The following is a 24,442-nucleotide window of genomic DNA, read 5'->3' on the forward strand; positions in this document are numbered from 1 at the left end:
ATATTTTCAAACTACTTGGTAAATATAAGCATGGATAACTCCCTTAACCTAGCCTTTCAAAATAATCTTTGTTAAATTGTTTGCAATCAACTCATTATTGAAGGTAATAGCTATACATAAACTACCTTTAAAAATTATATTACTCTTTAAAGTATCCTCATTGCATCCTACATCATTTCAGCATCTTACTAGCCTGAATCTTTACTTCTTTTTACATCTACCTCTACTTTTTGAAATATTTTTCCTTCTTCGTTAAATTTTGCTGACACAAAATTCTTCAGGTCTCATAAAGTCTTATTCTTTTGTTAGTATAAATCTGATTTTAAACAAAACTCAACATAATGTGTTTTTGAACAAAATACTTCCATTTGCTCTATTTCCATATTCTTTTTTATCTGGAGACCTGAATTTTGTTTAGATCTGTATCAATTTCTCTTGATCGTACAAAATTGAAAGTACTAAAATTCTTTCATTTACTAAAAAACAATTTAGCATTGTTTAAAACATTCTAAGGTCTTATTTTGATTAGTAAAAGGATATATGGCAAGTACTGTGAAGAGAGCAGACAACATGAGATTCATGTTTTCATCAGTTCTCTGTTCCCCAAAAGCTCTTCAGAGGTAATGTGAAGGTGGGCCCGCGTACATACCTTCACAGTTGAGAAACACTGAGGATCACTGGTATAGATTGGCCTCATCCTGCTGCCAAGATTCCTGTTGATAGTAGCCTTAATTAAATGCTATTTTAGACAAGATGATTTTATTTGTTAGCATCCTCTATCAGTCAGATTAATTAGAGTGGCTGATAAAGTGTACTCGTGAGAAAATTTACCAGATGGTGTAGAGTAGATACAGGAGGTGGATATTGTTGGTAAACAGTTCTCCATGGGTCTCTTACATTTCTGCATATCTTATTAGCAGAGGATTTTGTTTTGGACTATCTTTTCAAGGATGTTTGAATAGTAAATGATCTTGGAGTATGTAGATGATGTTTTCCTATGGAGCAGAGTTTGCTTCTAGGATGATAAAAGTAATAACTCTCTCTAAGGCTGGCAGATTTTCTTCCAACCCGTTTAAGAGAATGGGATTTCCTAATTTCAGGCTTTCTTAGCTGTGAACAAAACCCATTGTATGCACAAAATTCACATAGGTTTCCCATGGTGTGATTTCTTTGGGACTTGAAGGTTAAGGAAAACCAACCTGAACATGAAGCTTGTGATGATTGTTGTACTGTGAGTAAAAATGTCCTTTGTCTCTGGCCTGGAAGTCCCGTATCTCCAGCCAGCATCCATGCAACTATGTCAGGCTAAACTGTCAGTTTAAAATCCAGGGAAAATCTAGGACTCTTTTACAGTTTGAAGAATAGAAATACTGACTAACTTTAAATTATGCCAAAAATGTAAAGATATAAGGATCGCCACTTACATTTATTCCAAGCTAGTAGAAAGGAATAAAAGGATTAAGGAAAATTCAAGGGAAGTAAGAAATAGGAAAATAAAAGCACACAAAATAAGTTGAAAAAATAAGCCTAAATACATCAGGTTTCATAATAAATGTGAACCAACTGAACTTGCTTAAAAGATACTTTCATGTGAGTTTCAGTGTTTTCAAAATTCCAGCTATATGTTGCTTACAAGACATAGCTTAAAATATATATGTGAAGAAAGATTGAAGATAAAGTCAGGAAAAAAAATACCAGGCAGATATTAAATCAAGCTTTTGTGATTATATTAATGACTGTAAGACAAAATAGAATTTAAGGTGAAAAGGATTAACAGTTAAATAAGGATATTACTTAGTAATAAAAAAACACTTTCTCAATAATATGTAACAGTCATCAACCCATATATATTTATCAACCTAATCTCAAATATATAAAACAAAAAATTTACAAAATTACAAGAAGGAATCTACAGAGTAGAAAATTTCAACACACTTTTCCAAAAGGAAATATAAAATATAGGCAAAAAGTTACTGAGGATACAGAAAAATTTGAATCACCAAATTATACAAGAGTTATCTAAGAGCTATACAGCAATTTAAAAAACCCCAACCAATAGAATATATATATTTTTTCTCAAGCCTATAAAAAACATTACAACTAAGTCTAATGTCACAAAGTTAAAAAAAAAAAAGTTTGATACCTTACAACCATTGTTTTCTGTCCATAATGCAATGCAATTAGAAATCTATGATAAAATGTTCCCAAAACCTCACATTTGAAATTACTTACAGGTCAAAGCATAAATTATAATAAAAATAATGAAATAACTAAAACTCTATATCAGCGAAAGCAGTGCAGAGGAAAATTTGTGGGACAAAGCTAAAACAATACTCAAAAGTATATTTAGAACTTTATATGTATATATACATATTTTTTTAAAGACTAAAAATTAATGAACTCATTATTTATAAAAAGGACAACAATGTAATTTCAAATAGGTAGAAAAGCCTGATAAGTAGCTCAATAAGTTATGTATTGATATATTTCTTATTTCAAATAAGAACAATAGATATCATTTTAAATTTGAAAGGGATATATCTGGGTTCAAAGATAATATATGGGTCACCTGGGTGGCTCAGTCGGTTAAGCGTCTGACTTCAGCTCAGGTCGTGATCTCACGGTTTGTGGGTTCGAGCCCCACGTCAGGCTCTGTGCTGACTGCTCAGAGCCTGCAGCCTGCTTCAGATTCTGTCTCTGGCTCTCTCTGCCCCTCCCCCATTTGTGCTCTCTCTGTCTCTAAAATAAAAATTAAAAAAAAAGATAATATAAACATCATTCTGGACATCCAGTTTTCCTGAAGTAGAAATTGAACAGAAACATAAAGGAATAAATAAAAGCTGAATACAAAGGCTAATGCAAAGCCTCTAAGCCTAGAAACAGGAAGTGGTTTCTGGGTGATCAGTTTGCAAAGAAAAAATAAAGTACTTCCAAGGAGTCAAGAGATTAGATCCAGATTCAGTGCTTAATCCATGAGGTGATGTTGAACACCCATGAACTGGGTTGAGTAGTGTCCCTCAAAATTTCATGTCCACTCATAACCTCAGTATATGACTTTATTTGGAAATAAGTTGTTTGTAAATAAGTCTTTAAATTAGTGAAATTAAGATGAGGTTCTTCTGGATTAGAGTGGGCCCTAAATCAAATCACCAGTGTCCTTATAAGAAGAGGAAAAGAGGCATAGAGACACATATATACGGGACGAATCCTGTGTGAAGGCAGAGGTAGAGATTGCAGTGTTGCATCTACAAAACAAGGAATGCTATGGATTGCTGCCAGTAGGTAGGAAGAGTCAAGGAAGGATTCTTTCCTGGAGTCTACTGAGGAAGCAAACTTTGGCTTCAGATTTCTAGCCTCCAGAACTGTGAGAGAATAAATTTACTTTGTTTTAAGCCATCAAGTTTGTTACTAAGGAGGAACTAAGACATAGATATATCCAAGAACCAGACCAAACAATCTGTTCTCCTTGTGATTAATCCCAGTATCACTATAAAAAAATCACCCTTGGGGCACCTGGGTGGCGCAGTCGGTTAAGCGTCCGACTTCAGCCAGGTCACGATCTCGCGGTCCGTGAGTTCGAGCCCCGCATCAGGCTCTGGGCTGATGGCTCAGGGCCTGGAGCCTGTTTCCGATTCTGTGTATCCCTCTCTCTCTGCCCCTCCCCCGTTCATGCTCTGTCTCTCTGTGTCCCAAAAATAAATAAAAAACGTTGAAAAAAAATTAAAAAAAAATCACCCTTATAAAAACTCAGTCTGGCCTCAGGAACAAAGGGAAAGCTATTAGATTTAGGAGAATAAATACAGAGAAAGAGCAAACAGAACAAATTTGGAAGAATAAATACACAGGAAGAAAACCAGAACAAACAGTCAACAAAAACAACAACAAAACATTCAAAATTGTTTAGTTTTGCAAGCTAAAACTTAAAAACACATGAACAAGAGGAGCCAAGATGGCAGAAGAGCATGGAAGTTTTTTGAGTGTCTTGCATCCATGAAATACAGCCAGACAAACACTAAACCATCCTGTACACCTAGAAAACTGATCTGAGGATTAACACACAATCTGCACAACCTGAACCACAGAATTCCGCAGGTATGTGACATGGAGTGGTGAACTTGGGAAGACAGAAGCCCCAGAGGGCAGGAAGCTGCTTTTGTGTGTGGAGAGAAGACAGAGACAGGGGGAAAATATGGGAAAAGCACTCCTCCCCAAAAGCAGCTGGAGGAAAAGAGGAAAATTGGAAACAGCCACAGGGACTGAAGTAAAAAGAAACGAGTAAGGAGAGGGTTTAAATTCCATTACGACTGTAAACAGGAGGAGCACAGAGTCTGAACTCTGCAGCTTGATATCTGACGGTGCTCTGGTGGAAAGAGCAAATCCCAAGGAGCAGAGTGGGGTCCAGGAGGTTCTCAGGCCACATGGGGAGAAGCAGTTCCACTGCTGGAAGGACATTTGGTAGAGGCTGTGAGGCCACCTGGGCTCAGCAGGCCCCAGAAGGCGGCCACATTCGCTGGTGTTGGAACAAGGTCGTTAAGGGTGAAGCCTGGTGCCAGATGTGTGTTGTGATTTTCCATAATCCCTGAAATGCTGCTGCTACACTATCTTGTGAACTTTTTCTGGGGTGGGCTGGCATCTGGCCACAGTCTCAGGGCACCAGCAGCAGCAGGGTCCAGCAAGCATTCCTGGGTGCAGCCAACATTTGGCCATTGCTCGGTGAGACCCTCCCGCAGAGGGGCTGAATGGGTCAAAGCTGCACAGAAGTAAGGGGCCTGGGAAAACAGTCACATCTGAGATAAAACTCAGGAGAGAGGTACTGCCTGGAGCTTGGTCACAGACAGTGAAAAAGCAGGAAATGGACAAAAGCTGAAGACAGAGGACGGATGCATGATTGCTACTTGCAGAAAACAGAGTTCCAACACTAGAGACTGGGTAGCTGGGTGACACCATTTTCACCACTTCCATGTATGTGCATACACACCTGCAAGCACCACAACAATCGACCCCAGTAGGCTAACAGCGCCATCTAGTGGAGAATGAAGCCAGTACACTAAGCCCTGCCCAACTGGGCCAACCTCTGTCTTTAAGAACACAAGCCTCACCGCCTACTTAGTTTATGGACTATAAAATGCTTCATAGTTTGACTTCTAGGGGAAAACGAAGTAATTTCAGTCATATTTCAGTCTGTTAGACAAACTATTCAATTTTCTTTCTTTTTTCTCTTTTTCGTTTCTTTTTTCTTGAAAACAGAAAGAGAAAAAAATCATTTTTATTTTCAATTTTTATTAAAAATATTTTTAATTTTTTTCTACTATATTTTTTACTCTATTTTTTTTCAAATTCTATTTTACTTTGATCATTTCAGTCTACTTCAGCATACTCATTTTTTCAAATTTTCAAATGATTTCTTTTTTTCTCCCCTTTTTTCTCTACTCTATCAAGCTACTTTCAACACCAAGACCAAAACACACTTAGGATCTAGCGTCATTTATTCGATTTGTATGTGTGTGTGTTCTTTGTTTTTAATGTCTTAACTTTAATATTTTTTTAATTTTAATTTTTTCTACCTCATTAATTCCTTTTCTCCCTTCAAAATGACTAAATGAAGGAATTCACCCCAAAAGAAAGAGCAGGAAGAAATGACAGCCAGGGACTTAACCGGCACGGATACAAGCAAGATGTCTGAACCAGAATTTAGAATCACGATAATAAGAAGACTAGCTGGAGTGGAAAATAGATTAGAATCCCTTTCTGCAGAGATAAAAGAAGTAAAAGCTAGTCAGGATGAAATAAAAAATACTATAACTGAGCAGCAATCTCAAATGGATGCTGTGGTGGCAAGAATGGATGAGGGAGAACAGAGAATCAGCGATACAGGACAAACTTATGGAGAATAATGAAGCAGAAAAAAAAAAAGAGGGAGATTAAGACAAAAGAGCACTATTTAAGAATTAGAGAAATCAGTGACTCATTAAGAAGGAAGAACATCAGAATCATAGTGGTCCCAGAGATGAAGAGAGAGAAAAAGGGGTAGAAAGGTTATGTGAGCAAATCATAGTGGAAAACTTTCCTACCCTGGGGAAAGACAGAGACATTAAAATCCAGGAAGCACAGAGGACTCCCGTTAGATTCAACAAAAACTAACCATCAACAAGGCATATCATAGTCAAATTCACAAAATACACAGGCAAGGAGAGAATCATGAAAGCAGCAAGGGAGAAAAAGTCCCTAACATACAAGGGAAGATGGATCAGGTTTGCAGCAGACCTATGCACAGAAACTTGGCAGGCCAGAAAGGAGTGGCAGGATATATTCAATGTGCTGAATCAGAAAAATATGCAGGCATGAATTCTTTATCCAGCTAGGCTGTCATTCAAAATAGAGGCAGAGATAAAAAGTTTCCAAAACAAAACTTAAAGGCGTTTGTGACCACTAAACCAGTCCTGCAAGAAATATTAAGGGGGACTCTCTGAGGGGAGAAAAGATGAAAAATACATACATACATACATACATACATACATACATACATACATACCAAAAACAACAAATATTAGAAAGGACCAGAGAACACCACCAGAAACTCCAACTCTACAAACAGCATAATGGCAATAAATTCATATCTTTCAGTACTCACTCTAAACGTCAATGGACTAAATGCTCCAATCAAAAGACACAGGGTAACAGAATGGATAAGAAAACAGGATCCATCTATATGCTATTTACAAGAGACCCACTTTAGACCTAAAGATAACTTAAGATCGAAAGGAAGGGGACAGAGAACCATATATCATGCTAATGGTCAACAAAAGAAAGCCAGAGTAGTCATACTGATATCAGACAATCTAGACTTTAAAATAGAGACTGTATCAAGAGATGAGGAAGGGCATTATATCATAATTAAGGGATCTATCAACCAAGAAGACCTAACAACTGTAAACATTTATGTGCCAAATGAAGAAGCACCCAAATATATAAATCAATCACAAACATAAAGAAACTCATTGGTAGTAATACCATAATAGTAGGAGACTTCAACACCTCACTCACAGCAATGGACACATCATCTAATCAAAAAACCAACAAGGAAACAATGCTTTGAATTACACTTGGACCAGATGGACTTAACAGATATATTCAGAACATTTCATCCTAAAGCAGCAGAATATACATTCTTCTCCAGTGACCATGGAACGTTCCCCAGAATAGACCACATATTGGGATACAAATCAGCCCTCAGCAACTACAAAAAGATCGAGATCATACCGTGCATGTTTTCAGACCACAATACCATGAAACTCAAAATCAACCACAAGAAAAAATTTGGAACGGTAACAAATACTTGGAGACTGAAGAACATCCTACTAAAAATGTATGGGCCAACCAAGAAGTTAAAGAGGAAATTAAAAATTATATGGAAACCAATGAAAATGATAACACCACAACCTCAAAACTCTGGGACACAGCAAAGGCGGTCATAAGAGGAAAGTATATAGCAATCCAGGCCTTCCTAAAAAAGGAAGAAAGGTCTCAGATACACAACCTAACATTACACCTTAAAGAGATGGAGAAAGAACAGCAAATAAAACCCAAAAACAGCAGAAGACAGGAAATAATAAAGATTAGAGCAGAAATTAATGCTATCAAAATAAAAAAAAACACACAAAACAAACAGCAGAACAGATCAATGAAACCAGAAGCTGGTTCTTTGAAAGAATTAACAAAATTGATAAAACACTAGTCAGTTTGATCAAAAAGAAAACGGAAAGGACCCAAATAAATAAAATCAAGAATGAAAAAAGAGAGATCACAACCAACACAGCCGAAATAGAAACAATAATGAGGATATTATGAGCAATTATATGCCAATAAAAAGGGAAATCTGGAAGAATTGGACAAATTCCTAGAAACATATACACTACCAAAACTGAAACAGGAAGAAATAGAAAACTTGAGCAAACCCATAACCAGTAAAGAAATTGAATTAGTAATCAAAAATCTCCCAAAAAAACAAGAGTCCAGGGCCAGATTGTTTTCCAGGGGAAATCAACCAAACATTTAAGGAAGAATTAATGCCTATTCCTTTGAAGCTGTTCCAAAAAATAGAAATGGAAGGAAAACTTCCAAACTCTTTCTATGAAAACAGCATTACCTTGATTCCAAAACCAGGCAGAGACCCAACTAAAAAGGAGAACTATAGACCAATTTCCCTGATGAACATGGATGCAAAAATCCTTAACAAAATATTAGCCAACCGGATCCAACAATACATTAAAAAAAATTATTCACCATGATCAAGTGGGATTTATACCTGGGATAGAGGGCTTCTTCAATATCCACAAAACAATTAACGTGATTCATCACATCAACAAAAGAAAGGACAAGAACCATAAGATCCTCTCAATAGATGCAGAGAAAGCATTTGACAAAAACAGCATCCTTTTTTGATAAAAACCCTCAAGAAAGTAGGGATAGAAGGATCATACCTCGAGATCATAAATGCCATATATGAACGACCCAATGCTATTATCATCCTCAATGGGGAAAAACTGAGCGCTTTCCATAATGAGACAGGGATGTCCACTCTCGCCACTGTTATTCAACATAGTATTGGAAGTCTTAACCTCTGCAATCAGACAATACAAAGAAATAAAAGGCATCCAAATTGTCCAGGAGAAGGTCGAACTTTTAGTCTTCACAGATGACATGACAATCTATATGGAAAACCCATATAGATTCCACCAAAAAACTGCTACAACTGTTTCATGAATTCAGCAGTTGTAGGATATAAAATCAATGCACAGAAATTGGTTTCATTCCTATTCACCAACAATGAAGCAACAGAAAGAGAAATCAAGGAATCAATCCCATTTACATTTGCACCAGAACCCATAAAATACCTAGCAATAAATTTAACCAAAGAGGTGAAAAATCTATACACTGAAAGCTATAGAAAGCTTAGGAAATAAATTGAAGAAGATAAAAAAAAATTGAAAAAATTCCATGCTCCTGGATAGGAAGAACAAATATTGTTAAAATGTTGATACTACCCAAAGCAATCTACATATTCAATGCAATCCCTACCAAAGTAACACCAGCATTCTTCACAGAGCTAGAAGAAATAATCCTAAAATTTTATGGAACCAGAAGAGACCCCGAATAGCCAAAGCAATCTTTAAAAAGAAAACCAAAGCAGGAGGCATCACAATCTCAGACTTTAAGCTATACTACAAAGCTGTAATCATCAAGACAGTATCGTACTGGCATAAGAGCAGACACTCAGGTCAATGGAATGGAATAGAGAACCCAGAAATGGACCCACAAATGTATGGCCAACTGATCTTTGACAGGGCAGGAAAGAATATCCAATGGAATAAAGACAGTCTCTTCAGCAAGTGGTACTAGGAAAACTGAACACCTACATGCAGAAGAATGAACCCAGACCACTTTCTTACACCATACACAAAAATAAACTCAAAATGGATGAAAGACTTCAATATAAGACAGGAAGCCTCAATCCTTGAGGAGAGAGCAGGCAAAAACCTCTTTGATCTTGGCCGCAGCAACTTCTCTCAATACGTCTCCGGAGGCAAGGGAAACAAAAGCAAAAATGAACTACTGGGACCTCATCAAAATAAAAATCTTCTGCACAGTGAAGGAAACAATCAGCAAAACTAAAAGGCAACCGACAGAATGGGAGAAGATATTTGCAAATGACGTATCAGATAAAGGGTTAGTATCCAAAATCTATAAAGAACTTATCAAACTCAACACCACAAAACAAATAATCCAGTAAAGAAATGGACAAAAGACATGAATAGACAATTCTCCAAAGAAGACATCCAGCTGGCCAACAAACATATGAAAAAATGCTCAACATCATTCATCATCACATAAATACAAATCAAAACCACAATGAGATACCACCTGACACCTGTCAGAATGGCTAACATGAACAACTCAGGCAACAATAGATGCTGTCAAGGATGCGGAAAAGAGGATCTCTTTTGCATTGTTGGTGGGAATGCAAGCTGGGGCAGCCACCCTGGAAAACAGCATGGAGGTTCCTCAAAAAATTAAGTCGTAGGATTACCCTACGACCCAGCAATTGCACTACTAGGTATTTATCCAAAGGATACAGGTGTGCTGTTTCAAAGGGACATATGCACCCCAATATTTATAGCAGCACTACCAACAATAGCCAAAGTATGGAAAGAGCCCAAATGCCCATCAATGGATGAATGGATAAAGAAGTGGTGATAGATATATACAATGGAGTATTACTAGGCAATCAAAAAGAATGAAATCTTACCATTTGCAACTACTGTTGCCATTTGCAACACTTATGCAAAGTGAAATTGATCAGTCAGAGAAAGACAAATATCATATGACTTCACTCATATGAAGACTTTAAGAGACAAAACAGATTAACATAAGGGAAGGGAAACATATAATATAAAAACAGGGAGGGGGACAAAACAGAAGGGACTTTTAAATATGGAGAACAGGGGCGCCTGGGTGGCGCAGTCGGTTAAGCGTCCAACTTCAGCCAGGTCACGATCTCGCAGCCCGTGGGTTCGAGCCCCGCATCAGGCTCTGGGCTGATGGCTCAGAGCCTGGAGCCTGTTTCCAATTCTGTGTCTCCCTCTCTCTCTGCCCCTCCCTCGTTCATGCTCTGTCTCTCTCTTTCCCAAAAATAAATAAACGTTGAAAAAAAATTAAAAAAATAAATAAATAAATATGGAGAACAAACAGAGGGTTACTGGAGGGGTTGTGAGAGGGGGGATGGGATAAATGGGTAAGGGGCATTAAGGAATCTACTCCTGAAATCATTGTTGCACTATATGCTAACTAACTTGGATGTAAATTTAAAAAAAAATTAAAAATTCTGAAAAAAAAAAACATGAACAAATCTAATGCTAAAAAAGATAAGCACACAAATTCCCAATGAAACATGACTTCATTCCTGATTAAATTTCATATAATGTAGGAGTTTGACAAAGACTTTAAAATAAGTATGCTTAACCAGCTCAATAGGATTAAAATTAATAAATGGCATAATATCCATTAAAAGTTAACAAGAAATGATAGGAAAAATCAAGCAGAAATAAGAATATTAAGAAGAACTCAGGAACATTATAGATTAAATGCATGTTATTGAGATAATAAAAGGAATCCTAAGTATATAATAAATTTGAAGGCAATACAGTTGAGAATTGGTGAACTGGAAGAGAGTACAGAAGAATTTATCTAGAATGTAGATCAACAATGTGAACTGATTCAACAAAAATAAACACCTATGTTATATTAAAGACCAGTTAACAATTAAAACATACACCTCAAAAAAAAATTTCTAGAAAAAGAATAGAGGAAATGGCAGATATAAATTTAAAAAAATTAATGGCTTAGAATTTTCTACAATTTGAGGCATGAATTTTCACTTCAAAATACATTTTAAAGGCATAGTCAAAAATATATAAATGAGCATATCAGATTAAAATTATAAACATTCAAGATAAAGAAAAATGAATATAAAAATTACCAGAGAAATAAATGGGTGACTTACAAAGAAATAACAATTAAACCAATAGTAGATTGGTTGTTTACAGCAACAACACAGCCACATATCTCTGATCCTTATTGCTTTGGGTTTGAGTTGGAAACACACACACACACACACACACACACACACACACACACAAACCAAAGAGCAAGAAAGGAGCCAATATCACTAAATATAAATCTAAAAATTTTCTTTATGACAGAAGACACTATAGACTATAAAGAATGTTGGTAGTAAATAAAAACTATTGAAGAAAACGTCTGGACAATTGCTAAGTTGGGTACTCTAAGACCCTGAGACATTTTAGAGAAAATCTTGCTAACATACACAGGGAGACATGTAAAAAGAGGTTTACTGCAGTATTGTTGATAACAGAAAAAAAGTCAAACAATACAAGTGTCCAGTCTTGATATTCAGATTGGACAAGTTCAGCATAAGGAAAAAATATAGGCTGACTTAACTTATAAATACACATGTAAAAATTCTAAAAATAAATCAAATGTAATAATGTATAAAACCTCACTAATAGAGTTTAGTCATGCAAGGATGGTACAACATCAGAAAAATCTATTAACCTAATATACTCTATTAACACAATTAAGGGGGCAAAATCCTTGATGTTCTGCTAACTATAGGAACAAAAATAATCTGGTGATACTTGATGCATTCATAATTGAAACTGTGAGCAAATTCAGAATAGAAGAGGAACTTTCTTAATCTGAGTAAAATCATCCAGGGGCGCCTGGGTGCCTCAGCTGATTAAGTGTTCAACTCGATTTTGGCTCGGGTCATGATTTCATAGTTGTGAGATTGAACACCGTGTCAGGCTTCATACTGAACATGGAGCCTGCTTGCGATTCTCTCTCTACCTCTCTCCCTCTCTTAAAATAAATAAACCTTTTTTTAAAAAGCCATGAAAAAGACCCCCACAGAATATATAATATAATACAATTGGTGGTTATTCTTTGGAAGCATTTTATTAAATACTAGAATACAACTGCTGCCATTATCAGTATTGCATTCAAACCAGAGGTTCAATTTGTTGTAAAAAGATTTAAAAAACCCAAAGATAAGAAAAGAAAATAAGTGTGAATTTTCTAGATGAAAATTTGCAAAAAAAAATTTAACAAACAATAAGTGAGTTCAGCAAAGTTGCTTATATAAGATTGACATGCAAAACAGGTGCTATTGTCCTCATGGGAATGAAATATTAATAATTAAAGATATTCAAAACTAGCTTGTACTCACCACACTATGTAAGCTTAATATTTAAAAACATTTTTTTTATAGATACATCTACCTTGGTTTGCCAGCAGCTCTAAGAGGATTAAGCTATATCCCAGCCTTTTTAATCCTAAATATTTTGAAGAATCGTCATCTACCTGGTGAAAATGCCTCTTCAGGAACTATGCTTACAGAGGCAAAAACTACAAAGAAGGAAAATGAGTGTAAAGATATGGACCAAAATTCCAAAGTTTTGAATGATAATGAGTTGAAAACTAAATTGTAATGCCCTATTATATCATGCTGCCCAGAGTTGTGGAATACACTTATAACCGAACTGCTTTTAAAATCAATAGGGGTAAGTGCGTAATTTTTTCTTATCTTTATGAACCTCAATTTTTTTTACGCAAGATAAAAAAATGTTCACTGATGATATTTCTATGGCATCTACGGCACTTGAAATTTTCCTCAGAGGACATTTATAACAACCTTAAAAACAGGATATTAGACCCAGTTTTATTTTTTATGTTAAAATAGCAATTTCTCTTTTAACTCATGTGAAATAAGGGTATATATCCCACATCTCCTTTTCCAATTGATCTTAAAAATTTCCTATTAGGAAAATCTGTTTAATTTCATTGAATTTCTGCTTTGTTATTGGGGTTAGAGACTGAAATTCTTATCCTGCTTACATGACTATTTAAATACTTTATTCAAGTTCATCATTTTTATGTGAAAGAAGCTGATGTCTTCTAATTATTTAACTTTTCCTTAAAGAATTTTTCTTTTCTTTAACTGTTCTTTAACTTTTCCTATTCATTCCAGACATGATTGTTTTAAAAATAGATTACTCATTACTATGCCATTACCTACTATCAATTTGTTTTCTGCTTTATTACTCAAGTAATATATTTGCTCATTTTGTTCAGAATACTGAAAAACTGAGTCAGTTTATTAAAAATCATGTAACAAAGATTGTTGGAATTTTTTTTTTAGCAGTTCAAACCTGGTGACTAAATTCTCTCTGAAAAACAAGTATCTATGTCAAAGGATGAAAGTATAATATTAGAAAAAAATAATCCTTAAAAGTTATAGTGTCAGATATTGTCAGAGGAACATTTTCTCAGAAGACAGAGGGATTTATCACAAATAAAAAAACAAGCTAAGGCCACAGCCAGAGAGCTAAGCAAAACAAATATAAATAACCTTCCTAATGGAGAACTTAAAGCAATGATCATAAGGATAGCCACTGGTCTTGAGAAAAGAAGACATCAGTGAGACCCTTACAAAAGAGATGAAAGAGTTAAAAAAAAGTATCAATCAGAGATGAAGAATCAATAAATGATATTGGAAGCAGGCTTGATGTAATGAACAGCAGGCTGGAAGAAGCAGAGGGATGAATTAGTGACCTAGAAGACAAAATAATGGAAAATAATGAAAGTGAACAAAAGAAAGAATTATACAACCCAAGAATAGACTTAAAGAACTCAGTGGCTCCATCAAATTTATTACCATTCATATTATAGAAGTTTCAGAAGAAGAGGAAAGAGTAAAGGGGGGCAGAAATTTTATTTGAAGAAGTAATAGCTTAAAACTTTCCTAATCTTGGGAAGAAAACAGATATCCAGATCCAGGAGGCACAGAGAAGTCCCACAAAAATCAACAAAAGCAGGCCAACAATAAGACATATTATAATTAAATTTTCAAAATATAGTGATAAAGAAACACTCTTAAAAGAAGCAAGAAAAAAGAAGTATTTAACTTACAAGGGAAGACTCATAGGATAGCTGGATATTTCTCAACATAAACTTGGTAAGCCAGAAGGGAATGGCATGGTATATTCAACATGCTGAATGAGAAAAATCTGCAGCTATGTATATTCTATCCAATTATCTATGCAACTATAGAAGGGAATTTTATAACGTTCCACTGACATCAATGGATAGAACATCTAAACAGAAAATCAACAAGAAAACAATGGCTTTGAATGACATACTAGAGCAGATTGACCTAAAAGGTATATTCAGAACATTTCCTCCTAAAAGAGCAGAATTCACATTGTTTTCAAGTGCACATGGAACATTCTGAGAATAGAACTTATATTAGGCCACAAATCAGGCTTTAAAATTTTTTGTAAAGAATTGAAATCAAACTATGCACATTTTCTGACCGCAAGCTATGAAACTAGAAGTCAACCACAAAAAAAAAAAAAAAAAAAAAAAAAAAAAAAAAAAAAAAAAAAAAAAAGAAAAGAAAAGAAAAAAAAGGAAAAAAAACTTGGAAAGACCACAAGTACATTGAGGCTAAACAACAAGCTACTAAACAAGTGGGTCAACCAGGAAATCAAAGAATAAAGGTAAAAAATACATGGAAACAAATGAAAATGAAAAGATAACACTCCAAAACCTTTGGGATGAGGCAAAAGCACTCTAAAAAGAGAAGTAAAGAGCAGTATAGGCCTATCTTAAGAAGCAAGAAAAATCTCAAATAAACAACCTAGCCTTATATCTAAAGGAGCTAGAAAAAGAACAACAAATGAATCCTAAAGCCAGCAGAAGAAAGGAAATAATAAAGATTAGAGCAGAAATTAATGATGTAGAAACTAAAACAAACAATATAAAAAACAAAAAACAACAAAAGACAAGCAAAAAGAAAACAACAAAAAAAACCCAACAATAGAACAGATCAATGAAATCAGACACTGGTTCTCTTTGAAAAAAAAATAATAAAATTGATAAACTTCCAGCCATATTTATCAAACAGAAAAGACAAAGGACCCAAATAAATAAAATCACAAATGAGAGAGTAGAAATAACAGCCAACACCACAGAAATACAAACAATTATAAGAGAATAGTATGAAAAATATATGCCAACAAATTTGACTACCTAGAAAAAAAGAGACATGGTTTTGGACCCAGTGCTTTGGGCTCATTCTTATCTCCTCCTGGCAGATGGCATTTTACCCTGAGAGCATAGGGTTCTCTCTTGACATTTCTTGGTGGAGGAAAGAAACTTGGAGAAAGTAGTTGTTGGAGTGCTTTATGATCTAGGAGATCTGTGGAGGTCAGTTCTTGCTCTGAACACTTAAACTTCTTCATGATAGGGTAGACGTAATGTCATAGCAGATAAAAGTGGAGAAGAGAAAAGGAGACGATAGATAGAGGGAAGCCTAGGATCACTTACTTTCTTAATTAATATTGTGGAGAGTCTAAGTTAATGGAAATAGAAATAGTAATTTAATGTGTTATTTATAATTCTAACTATAATCAATGCTTACAAGAACCAAAAAATAAGAACTTAAGAAAATATAAAAGTTGGGAATATATATGTAAAGGGAAAGAGAGGGAATAACTATTCTTCATATTTCATAACACGAAGTTAAAAAATATTTTAAACTTGATAAATTAACATAAAATTAGCATACACATATTATTAGAACTGCTTAAAATGGTTGCCTCTGCAGCACTGGACTATCAGGAGGAGAAGAAAAAATAATATATATGTCCTTCATTTTAGTTCATTTTGCACTCTGAATTTTCCCCCTGTGCATATAAATCATGGTTAAAAAATAGTACTTCATGAAGAATAATAACACATCAGCAAAAACAATAATAATATTAAAAAAATAAGATGATGCATTTACAGAAAGGGAAAAACTGAGTCTTCCAGTTTGAAGAGTTGTTGAAGTTCTTCAATGGGTGTTTATTGAACAACTACTTTTGCATTTGTTGCTCCTAGAGGATATATGGTCCTAGAGGTCCTGACAGTGATGGGAACTAACTAAGTGTAGTCTGTAGAATTTAAGTAGAATGAAAGTTGGCGCCATTTTATTAGGTGAATAAATATACACAGAAAACAATTATAGAACAACAAATAATAGCACAATGTAATTTCCAACACTGTGAATGTGTAACGGGTCACTGAGTAATCGGAGTTTTTGCATAAGCTCACCATTCAGGTCTTGGTGGGAAATTATGACACCAGATTGATAGAGAAAGAAAAAAAAATCCAGTCCTAATTGAAGGAATAACTGAAGCGAATGAAGAATATCTCCTTTAACTACAGATATGAGTTATTGGCAGAAACTTGCTAATTGGTATTTTTTTTTTCCAAAATAAAAAGACAAAACTTTCTGAGAATATATTTTGTGCTCTTTCTTCCTTCCTACCTGAACTGTGGATGTTGGGCCTTGAGGAGCAAGAGCCACCTTGCAACCAGACAACAGGCATAAGAATGGAGACCAACATTTGAGGAAGGTGGAGCAGGAAGACAGCCAGAGCCTGGCCACCTGATGTAGTGCTGAAAATCTGCACCAGCAGGGTCAGGGCTAAGTTTTGTGGAATATTAAGGTTATAATGTAGAGTTTATATAGAAGAGAGCCTATATAAGAAAGCTTATAATATAAGCTTATAGAGAGGAGAGCCTATATAAGAAAAAATTAAATGAATACAAAATAAGGTTAAAAGTGAATATTTAAGATGAGAAAAAAACCCACAACAAATTCCATGTAATATGCTTCAGGACACAATCATGATAAAAAATGACAACAACAAAAAAACTTACTGCAAATATTACAGTTTAATAAGAAATGTTAAAAGCTTTCCTGCTGAGGATGAGTGTGAGAAGAAAACACTTGTTGTCATCATTTCCATTTAACATTATGCCCAATGTCCCAGCCAGAGAAACAGGAGGGGAAAAGAATGAATGAAAATTTGTAAGGATAGGAAAAGAAAAAATAAAATCATCAGTGACATGTTGTGTAAGCAGAAAATCCAAAAGTTACTAGACATAAACTGTCCAAATAAGTGAATTGTAACAAATCTGGATACACAAAATCAAACACAGATTTTCAAGTATCAATAGCAATTAGGAAATGATATTAGTAAAGCATACTATGTAGTATAGTATCAAAAAAAAAACCCACCACATTGAAATCTTAGGGATAAATCTCATAGCAGGTATCCAAGACCTCTACCCTCAAAGCTACAAGAGAGTATCCAGAGAAGTGAATATCTATATCATATTTATTGGTTAAAATATTTAATACTGTAAGGATGTCAGTCGTTCCAAAATTTATCGACAGATTCAGTGAAATCTTAAACAAAATCCCAGTACTTTTTGAAATGCAGACACTGACAAGATTATTGGCTTTTACATGGAAATATAAAGGGTCAATGCAATCTTGAAGAAGAATGAAGTTGGAGAAGCCCAGCACCAGATACTAAAACCTATAAAACTAAAATAATTAAGGCAATGTGGCATTGGCAAACAATCCCCCATCCTGGGTGCCACCCAATCTTCCACTTCTGGTGCCACTCTCTCTCCCTTGCAGATGCCCTCTTCACTCCACTCAGAGTCCAACACTATGTACTGTAATTGCTCTCCTACCTGGAAATCTTTCTCACTCTACTGAAGTTCCAACACCTCACATCATACCTCTGTCCTGCTTCCTCCTACAGGGATGTCTACCTCTATTTAGGTTTTGTCACCCATACCAGAATGCCCATGTGTTATTGTCCTCTTTACTCCTGTGATGGTTAATGTTATATGTCAACTTCGCAAGGTCATAATACCCACATAGTAAGCCAAGCATTATTCTAGATGTTTCTATGAAGATATTTTTTTTAGATGAGATTAACATCTAAACCAGTAGACTTTGGCTAAAGTAGATTACTTTCCATAGTGAGGGTGAGCCTCAACCTAACAGTTGAAGGCCTTAATTAAAAAAAGACTACCATCTCCTGAAGAAGAGGAAATTCTGCCAGCAGACTGTCTCTGGACTCAAAGTGCAACATAAACTCTTCCCTATGTCTCAAAATTGCTTGCCTAATATCTATCTATATCTATATCTATATCTATATCTATATCTATATCTATATCTATATCTATATATCTATCTATCTATATTATTGATTTTTTTTCCTCTAGAAAACCCTGACCAATATTCACTTCCTCAGGTTCTGGCACCCATGTTGGTCCATCCCTCTTATGGACACTCTCCTAGCGTTGCTTGAACCCTTGAGCTTTTACATGCCACTCAGTGCCCTGTAGTTCCCTCAATAGCTAACGTTTCCTATCTACCTACATGCCTACTTTTTTGACTCCATCTAATGGCTCAGGATTGAATTATTCAGTTTAGGGAAAAGAAAGACAAGACTAAGGGAAGGAAAGAAAAAAGGAGAGAGAGAGAGAAGAAGGGGAAAAACACAATTAAAATATTGATAAATTTTATAAAAATTGATAAATATCTAGAAAGTAGATGCATGTTGCCAATTATATTTTCACACTAAGCTCACTTACGCCCAGGGTTAGATTAATAAATGCCACTACACAATACTGTGGTCTTGAAACTTAAGTTGATTTCATATTATCTCCTGCTCTAGAATAGAAACAAAGAGTTTTATTGACTAAATATTTAAAATGTTTTTCAGTTTGTTGAACCATACAGTGAGCATAGGAAATCCTGGAAGTGATTTTAAAATTTATGACTCATGTATCTACTTCTTAAATTTATTGCTCAAGAGATTTGTGGATCCAACAAACAACTATCTCAGTAGATTTTTTTTATGTTGTTAAACAATAAGTTTACTTTACTTTTACTTTTTCTCAGTGTTATAGCCTGGTTAATACATGTATATATACAACTCATACCGGACAATAGTGCCCAGAACTTTGTTAGAAACAGTGATATTCTTTTTTACATTTGGTCTTAATAAAAATTTAAACAAATGTTACTTAAAAGAAAAGAAAATCACAGTAGCACTGAGAGGGATATAATTCTTGTTGCAGTCAATTTCCAAATAAGATTGTAATTTGATTGGTCCCAATGATATGTCAACTTGGTAAATTCAAAAGACATCTTTCGCCAATATCATTTTTTATAAGTAAATGACAGTAGTGTAAGTTACTTGAAAGGGAGGAAAGGATGTTGCTGGGGAGAGAGAAATAGATACATTCTTCTAAACAGTACATATATACCTAATGTGCTAAGTTTCTTAGAATAGGCTAATATACAGAAAAGATATTTAGTTGGCTTTCACATGATGGGAAAACCTCATTGTTTTCATAATTCTGTATATTTTCCTAAAACATGTGAGAAAAATAACTTATAGACCTGGTGTAATATACACCTAATGCCTTCTAACAAGTTCACCACATTGGATATGTTTGTGCAGGCATTCCAAATATCAGATGTATTTGCAAGATTACGCCTTTTCTTCTACCTTCATCCTTAATGGCATTATTTGTTCTTTTCCTTATCAGTTTGTTTAGAGACTTCATATTAATGAAAAGATCGTATTAAGAGTATGGGAAATATTGCTAGAAGAACATCACTAGAACTCTTTATGCACAGTTGCTAGGGATAATTTTTTGAGTTAATAAAAATAGACTCTAATTTTAAAAATCCAATCTTTAAAAGAAAAAATTAACTAAGAAGATAGATGGAACTCAATAAAAAAAATTAAAAGCCTTCTTGCCTGATAACTTGAGCCTATAGAATGAGTTACTTTAGAAATGATATGTGTACTAAGATCTGTTTACCAAATAGATAAGATACTAGTTATTGGAGAATCTACTGACTAGAATCAAGTGAGGGAAAGGAAGAGAACTACTCTCTAGTTATCTAAAATGGTCTTGCAAATTCATAGTTAATTGAAACACATTTTCTTTTTCATTAAAGGAATAAGAGTGAGACTTTCTGTTTCAGTTCAGGCATGCACAGAGCAGGAAGGATTGTTGCACCTACAACTTTACGCTAAGAAAATGCAAATTATAACTTTTCTCAAACCCATCAGTGAATTGATATTAGTGTGCAAGCAGTTAACTAGAAAGATGAAGAAGGAGAGGCTTCTGCAGGGAGAAACAGAATTTGAACATTTACTCGCTTAGGGCAGAAACCACTCAATGCTGTATAAGTTAGTAAAACGATTCAGCTAGAAATTTTTAATGAGTACCTAAAGACCATATGTGGGTTGGCATGTGAAGGTCCTGAAGGTGGCAAAGAGAAGGGTTTTACACCTCTTGCAGGTGATTCCTCCATGAGCCCAACCAGGTATCCTCAGGGAACATTAGAGAGAATCTTGTAAAAGCACTATTAATGCTGGCTGGGGGAGAGAAAACAGCAGGCACTCGTCAAATTCTACACAGATCAGTACCCCCTCTTTCCACTAAGTAACAACAGCCTTTCTTTCCAGTGGGGAATGGCAACAAAAACTGTAGCTCAGGGTTACTGGTGAAAACTACTACAATTGGGAAGGGAAGCAAGAAAGAAAAGTTTCACTCCCAAGACCTAGGTTCACAGAGTTTGTTTCAGTCTCCCTCCTCTATACCTGTAAACCCCACCATAGTAGCAAGCATCTAGTAAGAATAAGAGTGGATAACAGTGGGAGAGCTAGAAGACACAGATTATTTCTGGGTAACAAAAGAAAAGGGAGAACCAAATCCATATAGGGAGTAGAACTCTAAACACAAGGTTTCCCTGGAGGAATCTGAAGCCCGAGGTACACTGAGGGTATCTATAGCAAAAACAAACTCCAAACCCAGCTCTACTTCTGCAACAAACCCACAATACAGTCCTAGCCGAAGGAAAGATGGACTCATCTACAAATAAAGAAGATATTCACCTCAGTATTGACTGTCCTATAATACATTTATGGACTTCAACAAAAAAGTATAAGACACACAAAAAACAATAAAACACACTGTCTGAATAGACAAATCATCAGAATCAAGCTCAGATATTAAACAGATTATGAGACAAATGATTAGACAAATTCATTAGACAAATGAAGACATTTATTTAAGTGAATGTGACTCAATGGAACATTTTTTGCAGATTTAAAGTGTATAGGACTGTATCATTAATATCAATCCTAAAAATAGACAAAGGATATTTTGGTGTTTATAATCTCACTTTTCTGTGACCTTTTCTCTTATTTTCGGAATATCCTCATGTTCTCCATTCCCATTATCACAAACCTGCTTCTAGAGAAAAGATTGGAATCTTACTCACACTATTACATGACTAATAATACATGATCCCTTCCAATTTAAGTGAAGACCAAGTGTTAATTCAAAAGAATAAACTTCTAATGATGGAACTTGGGGCAACATCAGGTTTAATAATGGAGATTGGTTTGGGGTCAAAGATCCATCTATGACTTAGGGGCAGGAGTGTTCCACAGTGTTGCTGAAAATGTACCACTTGCATAGTGATCTTCTCACTGGAATTTTTTTATTATTAATTCTCAATTTTTGGTAAAATATCAAAAAATACCTATGTTGAAATTGAAACAGAGATGAGAATGGTCCCCGTGAATGAGAGACAAGGACATGTTTATTCTGGAATAGTATTTATTATAGTGTATATTTTCATATGTTTACATGCCTGTTTCTCCAACTCTTTTGTGGGCTCCCATAGGGCAAAGACTCTGTTTCATAAATGTTTTTGTTACCTGTGCTTAGCATGTAGATGGCAGTCAAAAGATATTTTTAACATTTTGAAAAGTATTTCTTAGGGACACCTGGGTGGCTCAGTTGGTTAAGTGTCCAACTCTTGATTTCAGCTCAGATCATGATCCCATGGTTTGTGGGATTGAGCCCCATGTCAGGCTCTGTGATGAGAGTGCAGAGCCTGTTTGGGATTCTCTCTCAACCTCTCTTCTCTGCCCCTCCCCTGATCATTCTCTCTCTCTCTTTCAAAATGAGAAAATAAATGTTTTAAAATTTTATTTTTTCATTTAAAAATATTAAAGAAAAATTTCAAAACATCTAAAGTCCCCACTCCCTATCCAATGACCTTAATGGAACTTTAAAATGTTTGCATATTGTTTTTATGAGTGGCATTTTTGGAGTTCATTTATTCATTCACTTATTCCTTCATTCAAAAATAATTGATAAAGCACCCGCTATGTGTAGGACACTGAGCTGAATGCTGGAAATAAAATAGGTAAAATGAGTTCAATTTCTACCTTCCTAGAGCATATGAATGTGAGGGAGACAGTTAACAAATCATAAATAGATGTAAAATCACTATTTTTTTAAGTCCTATGTTGCTACAAATATAATTGGAGGATTTTTAAGCAGAGAAGTCAGAGACACTGAAGGAATGGTGATTGAGCCTAGATCTGAATGCTGAGACGCAGTTAATTAAGTGGAAAAAAATTCAGAAGGAAGAAATATCATAGTCAAAGTTCCCCCTGCATGAAAATGGATGGGAATGTAAAGACAGGGTGCAAATAAAAACTCTTAGTCTGTATACTGAAGTCTCTCTTCACAGCAGAAAGGCATTCTGCCCTAAATTTTTAATGTTTCTTTTCTAGATCTGATTTCCTCTTCAAATATATCAAATTTCCTAGGTTGGTGCTTTAGTTTGTCCTCTAAATTGCCATCTGACTTCTAAATCACCTACCTTTTTTCCATAATTTGCTATTTTATCTTTTTCCTCCACATTTTCACAAATTTTCAAATTCAATTTCATCATTGATAAGGTTTTTTGGCCATTGTCTTCTTTTAACCTTATCCAATGTGTGTCTTAATTACACTCTTGCATTATTTTGCGCCCTTGCAAACTTTCCTTATTCATATTTTTGTAGAATTCCCACTCCCCTCTGCTTTCCTCTATGTATTCCTGTTTAATAAATGTCATTGAATTAAGGATTAATATTCTGGATTCTTGCATTCTGAACTAGATCAAATAATCTGAGGCATATTTTAATGTTCTTTTCCTTCACTGCACATATCACATTTATAAATATAAATTTATTCTTTTAATTTATATCATTTTATAATTTTATAACAGTTAATTTTATAACATTGGTAATGTTTGTCTCCTTTAAAGTATAAGCTCCACAAGATAGGGTCCTTTGTTTTGTTTTGTTTTGTTTACTATTATATTTCATTTTGCTTGACAGATATTTTATACTTGAAATATATTTGACACTCAAAAATTGTCAAATAAATATTCAAGATGTTGCCTTTATTTTTTTTATAATGCTTTAAAAAACAGCTTCATAATTTTCTCTAATTTTTGAGACAAGGTCACACCAGACTTGTAACATAGTAACTGAGCATGTTGGTGGTTTTTCCAAATCTCTGTTTGTGGGAGTAATAAATCTTCTCAGGGCTACAGTTTGAGAATAGTTGAATATACATAACTTGTAGGCTAATTCTCAGATTTTAGCAAGCATCATATTATGTGACTTTGTCATCCTCGGGAATACCTTCTCCTATCCTGTGGTTTTCTGTATCTCTTTATCAGGGACTCTATATAGAATTTTTTTTAATATTGTTTTTAATTTTTTTAACGTTTATTTATTTTTGAGACAGAGAGAGACAGAGCATGAACGGGGGAGGGTCAGAGAGAGGGAGGCACAGAATCTGAAACAGGCCCCAGGCTCTGAGCTGTCAGCACAGAGCCCGACGCAGAGCTCGAACTCATGGACCGCGGGATCACCACCTGAGCCGAAGTCGGACGCTTAACCGACTGAGCCACCCAGGCGCCCCTAGACTTTTTTTTTTAAAGGAGATGTCTAGGATACATGAAAAATTGTTTTGAATCAGAATCTCTGGGGGTGGGTACATAACTGGTTTCTTTTAAAAAAAAGTTTTACAGGTTATTCTAATGCCAGAAATTGTCCTTTAACCTTATTGAGTATAA

At 34.9% G+C, this 24,442-nt stretch overlaps 1 protein-coding gene across 11 annotated transcripts in view; it reads left to right on the forward strand.

Annotated features, from left to right (window-relative positions):
- Positions 1–13,756, forward strand: part of SLCO1A2 (solute carrier organic anion transporter family member 1A2) — a 132,275-nt gene extending 118,519 nt beyond the window's left edge. For all 11 annotated transcript variants that reach the window (XM_040488723.1, XM_040488731.1, XM_040488729.1 and 8 more), the window contains one exon: positions 12,848–13,756. In XM_040488723.1, the coding sequence (XP_040344657.1) occupies positions 12,848–13,067 (220 nt within the window). In that variant the 3' untranslated portion in view covers positions 13,068–13,756. The remainder of the gene's footprint in view (positions 1–12,847) is intronic.
- The last annotated feature ends 10,686 nt before the right edge of the window (positions 13,757–24,442 follow it).

This window comes from Herpailurus yagouaroundi, unplaced genomic scaffold (assembly GCF_014898765.1).
Source record: "Herpailurus yagouaroundi ecotype Mexico unplaced genomic scaffold, PumYag 166, whole genome shotgun sequence".
Taxonomy (NCBI): Eukaryota; Metazoa; Chordata; class Mammalia; order Carnivora; family Felidae; genus Herpailurus; species Herpailurus yagouaroundi.